Source organism: Onychostoma macrolepis, chromosome 14 (assembly GCF_012432095.1).
Source record: "Onychostoma macrolepis isolate SWU-2019 chromosome 14, ASM1243209v1, whole genome shotgun sequence".
Taxonomy (NCBI): domain Eukaryota; kingdom Metazoa; phylum Chordata; class Actinopteri; order Cypriniformes; family Cyprinidae; genus Onychostoma; species Onychostoma macrolepis.
The window spans coordinates 7,419,889-7,437,036 of record NC_081168.1 but is presented as its reverse complement, the minus strand read 5'-3'; the positions used below and the strand labels follow the sequence as shown (position 1 = coordinate 7,437,036).

The following is a 17,148-nucleotide window of genomic DNA, read 5'->3' as shown; positions in this document are numbered from 1 at the left end:
GCGTGAGCGTCATGCAAGTTTGTAGAAAGGGGCGGTACCGATGTGCTACACCGCAAACAAGAGCGACCGGAGAACCGGAGGATGGAGGAGCAGATGAAGCACAGCTGTACGCGGAAGACGATATGATGTTTTAGGAGCAGTGCGGGCTCGGTGAGGCTGAACTCGTCGTTTTGGCCACTTTTGGTCATCAAATAGAAAGATGGCGCCGTCGGGCTCGCGTAGCGTTGACTGCTGGAGAGTTTTATACTGGATCCCTGTGCTGTTCATCAGTCTGATCGTGGCATGGTCCTACTACGCTTATGTAGTGCAGCTCTGCATAGGTAAGACTGGGAGCAGCTCTCTGAATGAAGTTGGAGTGAAACGGAGAGAGAGAATGAATAAATAACACCTGGCCTCGACCATGTGTTATGCATATGTCTGCTTCTCTTATTAGAGCAATATCTCTGCTATTATTAAGGGGGTGCATTTGCTTATAAACACACTGACTAAGAGTGGGTCATGATTAGTGTCAAGTGGTATGAGATGAATTTATTTAACCTCTCTCATATGTGCATGTGTTTCTGAAAGTGTCTGTATAAGAACCCTTAATATTATAATATTATGCATGTCTCTGCATCTTAACTGCAAAACTGATAACATATATGGGTCAGTGACTAATGCGGATAAGGATGCATGTGTGAGATTAAAAAAGGATCTTTTTAAAAATACATAAGCCAAGTTCCTAGAAATGTAATATTTGTATTCTGTTAGTTTCATACATTTTGGAAAAACATACTATTTAAAAATCATCAATTAAAAAGTACAAACATCTATCTATCTAGTCTCTGTTTCTCTGATGTTACAAATATCATGAAAAGTCATGAATAAGAAGTTTTTTTTTGGCTTTGGTTTGAATAAAATGTAACTTCAAAGTATGTTTTATATATATATATATATATATATATATATATATATATTACAAACTCAAGCGTAGGGTCCAGCCTCTGTTTTATGGTTTTCTTGTCACATGACGACAATAGCTCTCTTTATGTTGGTTATGCCACATTGATTGACCTTGAATATCTGAACAGACTTTTAAATATTAAGAATATTTGAAAACAATTTTTTAAAATAAATTATAATGCCATTTTTAATTAAACTTTTTTTGTTGCAATCTCAGGAGAGTTAATGCCACATTTTTACTTTATGCCCCACAAATATTAATAATACTAGTAATAATTCAGAAACTGCAATGTATTCCTACATCCAGTCAAAAAAGTATGATGTCACTGATCCATATACAATACTTTATATTGCAATTTGGCATTACTCTATAGCTACTCCATGGTGGTCATTAAAAAAAACTTCTCTCCCATTGTTTTGTTGCTGTAAACAACTGTAAAAATATCTTCAAACTTTGTACTGTGTCATTTGTTTAGACTGTGGATTATTTATGTGTGCGCAACAAGCAAAGGTTTGTGTTCACATTAACTTCAGAACATCATTCACTCCTTTGATAACATCTGCTATCATTGTCCCATAAAAACAGCATAAAGAGGCTTTATTGTTCTCTTGAATGGTGGATGATCATGAGGATGCCCTGTTTTTCACTGAAGACTAATGGTGTGTGCTTGAACTCCTTTTAATAGAATCAAATGACATTCAAATATTTGTGCATAAAACAGCAGCTTTGTGATGTTCCTCAGAGACTTCACTGAGTGAAGCGTCAGTGACCAGGCCTCTCTTCTGACTGCTGTTCTCACTGGCAGTTCATACCAGTTCATGCTGAACCGCAAACAGTGGGTCATCGTAGGCTTGCTTTGTACTCAAACTGAGCACTTGACTCCAAGATGACAGAATGAAAATCATAAAGGCTTTATTGTCTGAATGTGAAAGCTACTAGTTTGCATTGGTTCAGTAGGATTATCTAGTTGGCTCATTGCAACAAGCATGTGAATAGCTAAAACCATTACAAACAGTATTGGGTTTAAAAGATCCGTTCACTTGTTAATACTGTCTTTGCATCTGTCTTAGCAAGCCATGATAATCAGAGGCCAACGGGTCTTTATCGAACCTTAGGTGACAAATGTTGTTATGAACGTACTGTCTGCTGATCCTTATGTCTCAAAGCTAATCTCACCGCCAAGCTGTCAAACTCAACCTCACCAATCTCTACTTGACCTATTTCTGCTGTCAAATCACTTGTGCAACACACTGAGTGTAGCAACAAACACATTTGACATTTCTTAGACTGCAACACTGACACCTTCAGGGAAAGAAATGGTTTAATTGTTGAAATTGCTAAAAATTAATCCCGTCATCTGTTGACTGTTTTTATTACTCTAATGGAGAGGGTTATATACCAGTAGACTTTAGTCAGAGTAGCGCCATATTGACAGGATTGAAAACGAGGCTGTGAAGTGATAGAAGTACAGTGTGTTTAAAAGGCACCTATTTTGCAAAATTCATTTTTACATGTTGTTTGAACATTAATGTGTGTTTAAACAACCACCCTATAATTAAAAAATCCACCTGCTCCTTTTTTAATCTCCATAAATAATCTTTGCCATGTTTATCTGCATGCTAGAGCATTTAGAAGCAGCACTCAAATAAGAAATATCTTCTTATTATAGTGGTCATTGGATGCAAAATTCACTTTTACATGTTGTTTGTACTGAAATGTGTCTTGCCAGTGTGTGTACACGACCACCCTATAATGAGAAAAATCCACCCAGTGTTTTTTTTAATCCCCAAAAATCATAACCCCTTTCTCAAATCAAGTGTGACGTCACATAGACCCAGGCCGTTCCCACAATTGTTGATTGACACTGGTGTTTTACCTTAGACCCGCCCAGAGTGAGCTGTGAACAGTCCGCCATTGTTTTGATGCCGGAGCAGGGGTAGACAAGAATGTCTCCTAAGCAATTGAGGTGTTTTGTTGTTGGATGCAATAATGAACACAGCAGTCGTCATCAGTGTTGGGGAAAGTTACTTTTAAAAATAATGCATTACAATATTGCGTTACTCCCTAAAAAAGTAACTAATTACGTTACTTAGTTACTTTTTATGGAAAGTAATGTGTTATGTTACTTTCGCGTTACTTTTTAAATATGAGCAGGGCTTGATTGTTTTTAATACAAGAAGTTCTATTTATAGCAAATGTAAAAGCCCTTTCACACCAAAAAGTGTAATGAATAAACTTCAGGCTGAAGGAAAAGTAAATTCACGTCTGTACAGTAGAACACAGGAGAAGAAGGTTCAACACTCTTCAGCAATAAAAAAAACAAAACAATGAAGCACAATTGTTAGTTTATCTAAAGTCATTTTTGCTTATTAGTATGGCTGAACTGGATCATCAAAGGTCAGCAGCAAAGACATTGGTTAATAAAATGGGATTAGATGCATTCGTGTCGTTTAACATATTTAATTATTGCAGGTTTGCATCATATTCTGAGTTGCATTTCACTGTTTTAATTCATTTTGATGAGTACTAAATCTTTTTTTTTTTTTGCGAGTGGGATGAATTAATGCACAATCACATTTAGAACTACATCTAGAACTACAGTAACATCATGTTCACACAGCGCACTGTCAGTCAATAAATGGGAAAAAAGTAACTGGCGTTACTTTTTTGAAAAAGTAACTCCGATATTTTCTTGTAAAATAAAAAATAATAATAATGCGTTACTTTACTAGTTTCTTGAAAAAAGTAATATTATTACGTAACTCTCGTTACTTGTAATGCGTTACCCCCAACACTGGTCGTCATTTACTCCTGATATCTGAGCCGCTGAAGACGCAGAGGATTACTTTTGTTTTTGCAGGGAATGCATCCCCTGATCTACCTAAATGCGTCTATGTTCGTGCGAATCATTTGTGATCCAGCTTCACTTACAGAAGGTTTTTTATGAATCTTTGCAAATCGCCTTTCCTAATAATGTGCTAGTTAGCAAGTTCCACGGCTGAATGTGGCTAAAGTTTGTTTTTGACAAGGTAAAAAAAAGGATGTTGTTTTACACTACCGTTGAGGAAATTTAACCAAAGTATGTTATAGACTTTTCATTAAGACCCTAAATATGATATCAACTTGATGACCCCTTTAAAGCTACAAAAGTTATTCAGTCAAGAGCAGTGAGTGATTTTTCTGTTTTTATTTTATTGTTTGGGTCATATTACCAGCGTATACAGCAGTAGATACTGTATATTATGCTGATGTCACTTAATACTCCAAACTAATATAAACATGGGATTTCTTTCCTAGCTGTTTACTTTCACAGACATAACCGACTGTGTTTTTGTGACTTATGTTTTTAACATAAACTTGTGTGTATTTGACAGTTTAAGCGCAGTAAGACATGAAAGAGAACTTAGTTTAGTTACTCACATGCCGTGTGACAGCCACTTTCTGTGCACATGCTTCGGATGTGTGTGCTCAGAATTTTTGAGCTGAAAATAAATGGTATTTTGAGCTGAAAATAAACAGACACATCGTGGGGACACCTGCAACTTATATTACATCTTGTAAAAAGGTGTAATTAGGTGCCCTTTAATGGACTGTACTGTTGTTTAACAACATACAGATTGTTCAGCTGACAAAAAACTTACCATAAAACATAGTGAAATGTGATCTAGGAGTTTTATACGCTGTATCCCATTGCTAAAACTGTAGACTGTAAGTCTATCCCTCACAGCCTCATTTTCATCTGTGTTAAATTAAAATGGTGTCTCATAAGGCCTATGACAGGGTGTTATGATAATGACCTTTTTACAGTATATAATGTGTACTCAGACTTGCAGTAATTCTTTACATGCCTTTTGTGTACTATTACAAAATCATGAAAATCTTTGTAATGCCAAAAATGCATCACAGTTTTTAAGTTTGCTTGAGTGCTCCCTAGGGTACACATACTCAATTAAAATATATGTTTGGAGATTCTGGGATTTCATTTCTGCTCTGTGCTTCAGAGGAATTAGTTTTTTACTTTAGTGCCAGGCACTATCATCTTTCAAAGAGCATATTTTGGATAGAGAGTAGTGCAGCCCAACCACATTAAATAAGAGGATAATGTAATGAGGCTTTTAGGACACTGCAACTTCACAGTAAGCTTCAAGAACTAGATATTTATTGAAGAAACTATATGCTTACTCAGAAAAAGGTACAAATCTGTCACTGATACGGTACCTTCTGTGTCATCTGTGAGGGTGGTTGTATCTTGTTTTTGAAACTGAGCTATTTTCCTGTGTGGTTGTGGTTAGTATCTCTAACCTCGTCACTACTCACCACAATATAGCCTATCGTTCTGAAAGCGCACCAGTTGAAGAGATGCAATTATGAGCTAGTGAATTTGGGCATCTGATCAAGAGTCTCTGTGCAGCGTGAGTTCCAGCAACAGCGATCAGAGAACTGTGCTGAGAACCATCTGCTGCTCACTGACCTTCTATGAAATGCACAAGGAGTTTCTGACCTACTGTTTATACAATAATAGCCAGTGCAGAATTCAAATCATACAGCATTAACTAAGTTGTAGAGACAAATTTACCTTTCTCTTTCATCTGCAGAAACTATTGAAAACATGGGAGAGAAAAGTAAGTCAGCTTTTTCTTAGTGTTTTTACTGATTTTTGCATTTTCTAAAGAAAACGTAAGTGGATCTTTTAATGTAGGCTACCATTCAAAGGTTTGACTTCAGTAAGATTTTTATTTAACTTTTATGCAGCAAGGAAGCTGCGCAACATTAATCAACATTAATAATAATCAGAATTGTTTCTTGAGCAGCAAATCAGCATATTAGAATGATTTCTGAAAGATCATGTGACACTGAAGACTGGATGCTGAAAATTCAGCTTTGCCACCATAGGAATAAATGACATTTTAAATCATATGAACATAATTTTTTAAATAATATTTCACAATATTACTGTTTTACCATATTTTTTATCAAATAAATGCAGTTTTGGTGAGCATAAGAAACTTTCAAAAACATGTAAAAAAAATCTTACTGACCCTAAACCTTTGAATAGTAGTCCAAGTCAGTGGGATATTTTCACTCATATTTTCATGTGTGTGTGTGTGTGTGTGTGTGTGTGTGTGTGTGTGTGTGTTGTTTTTAAAATTATGATTTGCCTGCTGAAAGTTAACAAAAAAACACAAAACATCTCGTCAGGTTGAGTTACACACCAAAGTTTAAGTAGTTTAATAATCGTTCATCATAATCTTAAGCAATAATAATAATGATTATGTTTTAATTATGATATCTCTCTATTTTTAATCATCTTTCAATATTCGTTTTGTATCGCAGTAGTTTACCTTCTGCTATATCATGTGCTTTTCATCATGTTCGTGTGGTCATACTGGCAAACCATCTTCTCAAAACCTATGAACCCACTCAAAGAGGTGAGTATATTTAATTACAGAAATAAGTTATTTATGAATAGATATTCATTTCATAGTAAACATTATGAGGAATGAATAAAAGACACCTGAAGAGACTAGAATGTGGTCGTCTCTAAGTAAGAAATCAATTTAAATGTTATTGCACAGCATATACTCAGCATGATTTATGAGGTGTTGGCTTATAATGGATATTATTTCCTGCAGGCAGAGATTACTATGTAATATTTATAAATATATGGTATAACTCCCATTAGGATGAGTCGTTGGTTACACATATTGAAAAAACAGCATGTTGGGTTGTAAATTGCATGCGATTGTTGCTGTAACTATAGCATCTCACTGCAAGCGGTTATTATTTCAAGCCGAGGGAATGAGAAGCAAACTGTAATAGAGAAACCACATACGGCTCATACTGCCAATCAGTCGTACTCCTCTCACATCTCTTGAGTGCAGAGCGTGCTGCTTGTCACACAGAAATATCAAAATGTTTTGGTTTTCGTCTGTTCCTTTCAGTTCCACCTGTCACATTCTGACAAAGAGCTATTAGAGCGTGAAGATCGGAGAGAATCTCAACAGGAGATCTTGAGGAGAATTGCTAAGGATTTGCCCATTTACACACGCACAATGTCTGGAGGTGGGCACATTTCTTTAAGTTCAGCACTTCCTAATTGTGCCACGGTTAGCAGGCCACGTTTGTAACAGTCCATTCAGCCCAGATTTAGTTTCAGTTACAAATAATGGCCACAGGCAATTGCATTTGTTTCAATCTGTCTTCAGTCTTCGGTGAATCCTATCGATCTGTGTTTTAACAAGCTGTCTTGATACAGCTATCCGCTACTGTGATCGCTGTCTGCTGCTGAAGCCTGATCGATGTCATCATTGCTCTGCCTGTGATATGTATGTCTTTTCTCTTTCTTTTTTTTTTTAAAAGACACAACACATATTAGATTTTGCTGTGTTGCATTTTAACAGCTCCTCCCTCTGCTGTTTTACAGGTGCATTTTAAAGATGGATCACCATTGTCCGTGGTATGTACTGGCTCAGTAGATTAAATGCAAAGCAAGAATAAAAAGGTTTTTGTCTCGGAAGGAACACATGGACCAAACATTTCTGGGTTTCTGTTAGACCAAGAAAACAATCCTTTTTTTTTTTTTTTTTTTTTTTTCAATAAACAATATTCAGTTTTGTCATTTAAAGCTACACTGTTGCATTTTTGCTTGAAATACAATAAAATGTAAATAATGAGTGAATATATCTTAAATACATCCACCAAACAGTGTTTTTTTGCTTTGATTTTATGAAACGGTTTACTTCAACACACTTTAATAGCATTTTAAAAGCATTCTTTTATTTCATTCAATTTTGGTGAATTGGTGGCTAACTTATGAAATTATATAATTGTATTAGTGTATTAGTTTTTGTACGATCTGCTTAGGCCCCAATGATAGTTTAGAGGTGAACCTTCATGCTTACATTTTTTTTTTCCTGTACAAATCACATCATATTCAAACAAAATCATACGTCATTACCATAAACAAATTCAAATTTATAAATAAATAAATTACACTACATTTTACAGAAAAAATTAGGGTCAAGAAAGGTAGAAAGTTAACAACTGCACATTTTTCCTTGTATACTGGGCAGTATTTTTCAATCAAAATAGATATTAATATCCAATTTTATTGAGGCTAATAGATGCTTTTATCTTCTTTGACAGGGTAAACAATTGCGTGGGCTTCGCCAACTACAAGTTTTTCATGCTCTTCCTAGCATATTCTTTGTTGTATTGCCTCTTCGTCACTGCCACAGACTTGCAGTATTTCATTCAGTTCTGGACTGTGAGTATGAATTATTAATTTCTTCAGCTTATATTAGGAAACAGAAATAATTTGAATGTGCAGATAGGCTGTCTGTAATTTAATAGAACACCAACCGGAGCAATATCATGTTTTGATCATTGCTTTTCAATAAAAAGTGTGTTTTTATTTTGAAAGGTTGATGGTAAAACACATGAACGTCTAATCCAATATTTGGTAGGACTGAGTCGATCACAGGCATTATTGATGTGCTTTGATTGACCAACTTATTCCTCTAGTTCAAGTAGTTTTGATCGTTTCCCTTAGCATAACACTTTAGTTTTTGCAATTTCTGTTAGATCCAGTAGACAAGCAAACATAGGCAAACATTTTTTGTAGTCTGGCAAAGACGGTCCTTAGGGACCATGTATCTCTCTTCTGCTTGTTCCCACTTCTTCAGTTTAATTCGTTCAACCTTTACGATGTGAATTGAGCGTTCCACACATATTATATTCTGTAAAAATCTATATATCACTTAGCTTAAATTAGGCTGTTTCTTGTTTATTTGTTTCATGTCTTTCCCGTGTTTCTGACAGAATGGTCTGCCTGATACCCAAGCCAAGTTTCACATCATGTTCCTGTTTTTCGCTGCCTCCACGTTCTCAGTGAGCCTAGCGTTTTTGTTTGCTTATCACTGCTGGCTTGTCTGCAAGAACAGATCCACCTTGGGTGAGTGGGCTGTGCTTTAATTACCCTTGGATATCAGTAGTAAACACAGGCTCATCAATAGTGTATTTTGCTCTCTGGGATCATCTGTCCGTGCACTACCTGATCAAATACGTCTCATGCATCCAGTGGCTCAGATATGGGGCAGGTGGTGTTTAGGTCTTCTTGCAGTCTGCCCTTTGTGGCAGATCCTCAAGGGAGCATGTATCTGTGACAACATGCCCAGTCTTCTGGCAAAAGCAAGTGTGTCAAGACACATTACGGTTGAAAATGTTGAAAATTCATCTCAGCAACAGACATATTCTAGTCTTAACCCTGTGAAGCCTACTGTATTATATTTTATATGTGAATTTCTAAGGCCTCTAAATGATTTACATGATCAAAGCTTTACTGAAAAACCTGTTGTATACAATCTATCACTTGTTTCCATCATCTGATTAATAGTTTATACTTTTTTAGCACGTAAAAGGCCTTTTAGTATAATTGAAAATATGTCACCCTTCCAATTTGTGGTTCATATGTCTTTTTGCTATGAACATTCGTGTTTTTTTTATAAAGTAAATGTAAGAATAACTTTTATATTGTTTGTAATAAGATGAACACTTACTGGGCTGAAGCAACTTGATTATCCATTTTTCTAAACAAATATCACTTATGTGACTCTGGACCACAAACCAGTCATAAGTCGCACAAGTATATTTGTAGCAATAGCCAACAATATATTGCATGGGTCAAAATTATCGATTTTTCTTTTCTGCCAAAAATCATTAGGATATTAAGTAAAGATCATGTTCCATGAAGATATATTGTAAATTTCCAACCGTAAATATATAAAAACTTAATTTTTGACTAGTAATATGCATTGCTAAGTACTTAATTTGGACAACTTTAAATCCGATTTTCTCAATATTTCAATATTTCGATTTTTTTTTTTTTTTTGCACTCTCAGATTCCAGATTTCAAATACACTGTAAAAAAAAAAAAAGAAAAAAGTTGAGCCAATTTTAAGGCAACCAGCTTCAGCAGATTTTTGAGTTTGCTCAACTTATTTTTTTCTCAAATTTGTGTTGTATAAACTTAAAACAACAAGTTGAGAAAACTCAAAAATCTGCTGAAGCTGGTTGCCTTAAAATTTTAAGTTGGCTCAACTTTTCTCTTTTTTTTTACAGTGTAGTTGTATCTCGGCCAAATATTATCCTATCATAACAAACCATACATCAATGGAAAACTTATTTTTTCAGCTTTCAGATGATGTACAAAAAAATTGACCCTTATGAATGTATACAATACATTAGGTTTTTTAAGAACATTTATTTGTACATCTATCAATCATTTAAATATCATCATACTAAGACATATTATTAGGAGATATAGAGTGACAACTGATATTTAAATGCATTTTGTGTTTATGCTATGGTGTTATAAAGATCACGTTGATGTACATTACAAGCTATCAGAATTTCATCTTAATTTTACTTACTTTGTACTTTTACTTTACCTACTTTTACAAAGTGATTTCGTCTTTCTTACATCAGAAATTGCACCAAATTGCATATTTTTGCTTGGGCTTTTGAATAAAACTGGTGTTTTTTCCTCCTAGAGCATGAGCTTCATCTTATCCTATTATACTAACTGAGCAATAAAAGCCTGATGTATCAAATGTGATATTCAACTTTTTTTTTTTTAGATTTATATTTTATAAAATATTTTGTCAGTATACTGTTCTTTAAAAAAAAAAAAAAAATTTTTTTTTTTTTTCTGACTAGTATTTCATAATTCAGGCTTTACAGCATTCAATGTTTGGAGAAACAAATATGAAAATCACGTTAGTAGGATTGTGTATGAAACATGTATTTATGTGGTTTAAATGTTTCTCTTGTCAGAGGCTTTCAGAGCTCCTGCATTCCAGCACGGACCAGACAAGAACGGCTTCAGTTTAGGAACAAGCAAGAACTTTCGCCAAGTGTTTGGAGATGAAAAGAAATACTGGCTGTTGCCTGTTTTTTCAAGGTATCAGTTATTGTTCGGTAGCACTGAAAACATTGGTGTGAAAGTTTGGTGATCTCATTCCCTCAGCATCACATTGTGTTTCTGCAGTCTGGGCGATGGCTGTTCATTCCCCACATGTCTAGTGAACGCAGACCCCGAACAACCCTCCTCACCCTCTGGACGCAACCCTTCAATCAAAAGGTTCATGGCTCAGAATGAATTATTCATTTAGGAAACTGAGTTGTATCACAAAAATGTTGCAGATATGACACTGTAAAACCTAACATTTGTCCTAACACTTTTTAGTTGACTTTACGTAATGTACAATTGGTTGATTTTAATTGTAAAAATCTAGTAATCTGCACTATTGTCTTTGTTACTCAGAAAACCCTAGTTAAGATAAATTGATTTGTTATTTGTACCATTATGTCAAGCTAGTTTATAGCTCCCAGCATGTTTTGCTTCAGAGGTGTAAATGTTGAAACTAACTGTTATTTTATGTGTTCTTGCACAAGATTAATATAGGAGGAGATCTGTTCGTGTTTAATGTTCTGTTTTGTTTGGTTTCTGTTATGTCTGCATTTTTGGGAGGTTATTATTCTGAGGAGTAGAGCCTGTGGTTAGGATGAGGATGGGTCTATGAACATGAAGACTACTGTAATAGATGACTATAGACTGCTTTATTCATAGCATGTATGCTATTGCTAACTGGACAACTGAAGCACTTAATTTACTGGAGTTACACTTAGTTGATCTTTTTAAGGATTTTTAAGGTTTGCATGGTTTTAACAGTTAAAATTGGATTGCTGTTCAAGTAAATACAACTGAGAAATTTCCCGAGCTGCAGTAAATGTTATATTACTTATATCAACTCAAAATAAATTAGTTACATTTTAATACACACCTAGTATATTTAACTTGAAATGAATTAGTTATTAAATCTAAAATGTTTTTTTTTTACTTAGTTTTTTAAGGCAGTCAGTTTGCATGCTTTAAGTAAGGTTATCATTAGATTTTACAGTGTATATAACAATATGAAAAAATACAAAAATACAAAATATACATAGGAAAAATTTTACATTTTACATTGCAAACAAAAAGTGAGTCAAGAAAGAAATTAGTTGTAGATATTACTTCTGGTTTCAGTGTCACACTAGAAATGCACATTGCATTGTGGGATACTGTATTGATAATATGCAGAGCTTTCCATTCATGCGCTTTTCATTCTTTTCTAGTGCTGGAGAATCTCATCAGTTTCCACCTAAACCTCTGAGAGAGTCTCAGAGCCGACTGCTGAATAACGGACAATCAGAGGGAAGTGAAGACCGAGACAAGCGAGGTTATATGCCACATCTGAGATCAATACAAAACACAGCTAATTTGAGTGTTCTGTGTGCCTTGACTATAGATATGAGATACATTTGCAGCTATGAATGTGTATTACAATGTGGTCAAACAACATGGTGCTCAATCTGTATTTATCTAACAGGAACAAGCAACCCAGCCTTGACTATTGAGAAGGAAACTTAGGAGCATGTTAATGAAACAGGTTTGTTACTTTTGTGTGTACTTATTGCTATAGCATATTTTCTGACTTATTATATCTGGCTTATTTTCAGATAGTAAAACTCTGAAGCTTTTCAAAATTACAGTACTGTAACATACACTACCGTTTGGGGTCAGTTTTGAAAGAAGTCTCTAATGCGCTCCAAGTCTTCATTGATTTGATTAAAAATACAGAAAAAAACAATAATATTGTGAAATATTATTACAATTTAAAATAGCTGTATTCTGTTTTAATATATTTTAAAAAGCAATTTATTCCAGTGATACAAAGATGAATTTTCAGCATCAGTACTCCAGTTTTCAGTGTCACATGTCCTTAAGAAACCGTTCTAATATAGTATGCTGATTTTCTGCTCAAAAAACATTTCTTATGTTGCTTTAATATTTTTTTGTGGAAACTTTCGTGATACTTTTTTTCTGGATTCTTTTAAGAATAGAATGTTCAAAATTTCAAGATTTATATCAAATGGAGATATTTTGAAACATTTTAAACATTTATAAATGTCTTTACCATCACTTTTAATAAATTTTATGCATCCCTGCTGAATAGAAATATTTTATTTTTTAATATAACTGATCTTTTTGAATGGTAGTGTACCTATATATAATATAATACAACCCGAATTTCGGAAATGTTGGGACATTTTTTAAAATTTGAATAAAATGAAAATGAAAAGACTTTCAAATCACATGAGCCAATATTTTATTCACAATAGAACATAGATAACATTACAAATGTTTAAATTGAGAAATTTTAAAATTTTATGCACAAAATGAGCTCATTTCAAATTTGATGCCTGCTACAGGTCTCAAAATAGTTGGGATGGGGGCATGTTTACCATGGTGTAGTATCTCCTCTTTTCAAAACAGTTTGAAGACGTCTGGGCATCGAGGTTATAAGTTTTGGTGTTGGAATTTGATCCCATTCTTGCCGGATATAGTTTTCCAGCTGCTGAAGAGTTCGTGGTCATCTTTGACGTATTTTTCGTTTAATGATGCGCCAAATGTTCTCTATAGATGAAAGATCTGGACTGCAGGCAGGCCAATTCAGCACCCGGACTCTTCTACAGCATGGTTGTAATTGTAATTGTCAAATAAAACAACCACGCTGTTGTAATAGCTGCAGTATGTGGTTTTGCATTGTCCTGCTGAAATACACATCATCTGGAGGGGAGCATATGTTTCTCTAAAACCTTTATATACACCTTTCAGCATTCATAGTGCCTTCCAAAACATGCAAGCTGCCCATACTGTATGCACTTAAGCACCCCATACCATCAGAGATGCTGGCTTTTGAACTGAACGCTGATGACACGCTGGAAGATATCCCTCCTCTTTAGCCCGGAGGACATGGCGTCCGTGATTTTCAACAAGAATGTCAAATTTGGACTCGTCTGACCATAGAACACTTTTCCACTTTGAAACGGTCCATTTTAAATGAGCATTGGCCCACAGGACACGACGGCGCTTCTGGACCATGTTCACAAATGGCTTACTTTTTGCATGATAGAGTTTTAGTTGGCATCTGCAGATGGCACGGCGGATTGTGTTTACCGACAGTGGTTTCTGGAAGTATTCCTGGGCCCATTTAGTAATGTCAATGATGTCGATGTCAATCATGCCGATGAGTGATGCAGTGTCGTCTGAGGGCCCGAAGTCTTCGGCCTTGTCCCTTACGCACAGAGATTTCTCCAGTTTCTCTGAATCTTTCGATGATGCTATGCACTGTAGATGATGAGATTTGCAAAACCTTTGCAATTTGACGGTGAGGAACATTGTTTTTAAAGTATTCCACCATCTTTTTACGCACTCTTTCACAGATTGGAGAGCCTCTGCCCATCTTTACTTCTGAGAGACTCTGCCTCTCTAATGCCGAGTTCACACTGCACGATTTTAGCCTGATTTTTCACTCGCCGACAGGTTTTGATAAATCGCCGACAAATGCCCGACATCGTAGGCAAATCGGAGCTCGTTCACGCGAGTGACAATCGGGCAGTGTGAATTATCACAGACACGATCTGAGAGAATCGCCGACACGTCGCCGACGCCTGTGAAATATTTGGCATGCTAAATATCTGGAGCTGTTGGCGATTCACAATCACGCTGTGTGCAATGATTTCTGACTGAAAACTACATCACGATGACCTTCAGCCAATGAGAGACAAAGATACAGGGCAGAGGGAAGTTCAGTGAGGAGTTATAGACCATATCAGTATTTTAATGTACAATTATATCATACAGAAACAAGCACAAACGCTTGACCAGCCGCAACATCAGCATAACAGTTACTGCAAAATTATTATTTACCACTCTTTGCAGAACACAATCCCTGTTCCCTGCATCTCCCTCCTGCATAATCTGTTTTTGTTTTTGTAGCTGGAAATCAGCGCACAGACAATTTGCAGGCTATATTTTTTTAATACTTCCAGTCTTGCTGGAGAACAACGGTCTGACGCACGCAGGTTCTCGCGTTATTTCCTTATCACTTCTCGCGTGTGTTTTGTTGTGAAACGTAGTTTGCGGATCAGACGGAGTTGTCGGCGATTCTTCCTATTGTGAAATCGTGCAATGTGAAACCCCTGTCGCCGATCCATCGTGCAATGTGAACACAGCAGCGACTGAATGCTACCCCAGATAGTCACGCAGTGTGAAAACAACAGCGATCCGACGAGTTTGAAAATCGTGCAGTGTGAACTCGGCATAAGACATCCCTTTTATAGCTAATCATGCAACAGACCTGATGTCAATTAACTTAATTAGTTGCTAGATGTTCTCCCAGCTGAATCTTTTCAAAATGTCTTGCTTTTCAGACCTTTGTTGCCCCCGTGCAAACTTTTTTCAGACCTGTAGCAGGCATCAAATTTGAAATGAGCTCATTTAGTGGATAAAAGTGTTCTCCGTTTAAACATTTATGTTCTACTGTGAATAAAATATTGGCTCATTTGATTTGAATGTCTTTGTTTATTTTATTCAAATTTAAAAAATGTCCCAACATTCGGCTTGTAATATATATATATATATATATAATATAATATAATATAATATAATATAATATAATAATATTCTTGGAATCCCTGAATGTCTTAATAGCTCATTCTAAGTGAACTGACTTTCTTTCTCTAGGAGTTTTGTGCTAGTGATGCCTGTTGTCAGTGGAACAGTGAGGACGTCTCCGCTTCTCTTGCACAGACTTGCACTGCCCATCTACTCTCTACCTAATGAGTTGTGATCCTTCACAAGAGCTGACAGTGCAGGATTATGCGGTGTACTGTACATACATGAAGGGCCACAGAGTCTCTTGTCCTTCTTGCAAACTGTATGGCTATCTTAACGTGCCTAAAGATGCCCACAGATGTGGCTGAACATTTGGTAACATTACCGTGGTTTCTGCAAGACCCACATTTTTAAAAATGTAGAAGTTTGTATGGTAAATGCCTCGAATATAGCTTGCGTGGTGTAAGCAGTGCTGAAGCAGGTGGCGTTTCTGTTAGTCTGGAAAATGTGAAGTATTTATGCATGCTGTGTGATGGTGGTACGTAGTCGTTTGTCATGTTTGAAATGTGAACAATGAAAAGCCCAAGTGCTTTTGCACTAGACTTTGACAAATTTGACCCTGTTTTTGATCCTGCATTGTTGAAATGCAGCAGCATCTATTATTTTATTTATTACCATACAGATACATTTGCACATCATGACTATAATCTGTTTTATTTGACAAAGTGTCAGTGAGGATTTTGTCCATCACATTTAAGTCTGGATCCCAGCTGTCATGAATTTTGCAAAGGTCATACACAGGCAAAATAACTGATGTAGCAAATATTTTAGGCCATTTTTAGCGCTAGATATTCAGACAAAAACATTGTTTAATTAACTTTTTACCTGACAAGCACAGGGAAGACAAAAATACTCTATATGCACTTTGAACAGCGCTTACAGCTGCAAATAATTTCAGTTTTTAAATCTTTCTCCTGATGTTTTTTTGATGGTTCTGTCGAATCAAGTATGCAAAGTATATAATGTATTGTGTTAACTCCATATACATTACTGCACTGCAGCTGCAAAGAATATTTCACTATTAAAAGTCAGAATATTTGATTATTTTAAACATACTTTTCATTACCCTTTTTGCACAATTAATGCAAATCTTAATAAAGATGTGGTTTTGTATCACATCTGATTTATCTAAGGGCTCTGATAATGTACTTACTACCATATTTCTTATCGCAGTTTGATTCAGCAGTTATTGCATGTAAATGTACTTGTACTTGATTTTGACTGAGGCTTGAACAAAACCTCAGAAATGCCAAGACTTGTGGTGTGTTGTCTGTTTCGTAGTTTTTATGGAAAATATCTGGGGTTTTTGTGATTAGGTTCACACACCACATTAAAAATAAACTGTGATATGAGATTTCTACTGGTTCTTGCTTTCCATGTAGAAAGCAAGATTGTTGTTGCTGCTTTTGTTCTTTTTGAGAGTATGTAAAATTCTGCTGGCTATCTGTGTGTTGGTAGCTTAATGTGTTTTCATATAAAGTCAGACTCTGTATGATAATGCCATTGAATGATATGCCTTGATGAGTGTTACTGTAAGAGAAATAAAGTATTTTATTAAGTGCTACAGTGTTTTGTTATTGTTTCAAACAGTGTTACAGAACCATATTCATAGCATCTGTCTATTAAAGGAGTAGTTCAGCCAAAA

The 17,148-nt window shown here is 35.5% G+C and overlaps 1 protein-coding gene across 1 annotated transcript; it reads left to right on the top strand.

Annotated features, from left to right (window-relative positions):
• The first annotated feature begins 2 nt into the window (after positions 1-2).
• zdhhc2 (zinc finger DHHC-type palmitoyltransferase 2) lies at positions 3-17,064 on the top strand. Its single transcript, XM_058797988.1, has 13 exons — positions 3-320; positions 5,539-5,565; positions 6,278-6,372; positions 6,886-7,006; positions 7,200-7,269; positions 7,368-7,400; positions 8,090-8,210; positions 8,765-8,897; positions 10,778-10,904; positions 10,992-11,084; positions 12,119-12,222; positions 12,373-12,432; positions 15,573-17,064. The coding sequence occupies exons 1-12, from the start codon at positions 200-202 to the stop codon at positions 12,411-12,413; spliced, it is 1,086 nt and encodes a 361-aa protein (XP_058653971.1). The 5' UTR covers positions 3-199; the 3' UTR covers positions 12,414-12,432; positions 15,573-17,064.
• Positions 17,065-17,148: the final 84 nt, after the last annotated feature.

Bases quoted from the DNA above. Each gene is read 5' to 3' on its own strand.
- zdhhc2 (XM_058797988.1), top strand. From the start codon at position 200: ATGGCGCCGTCGGGCTCGCGTAGCGTTGACTGCTGGAGAGTTTTATAC. The intron at 7,401-8,089 runs GTATGTACTGGC...CTTCTTTGACAG, and splicing joins ATGGATCACCATTGTCCGTG to GGTAAACAATTGCGTGGGCT. The intron at 8,898-10,777 runs GTGAGTGGGCTG...TTCTCTTGTCAG, and splicing joins CAAGAACAGATCCACCTTGG to AGGCTTTCAGAGCTCCTGCA.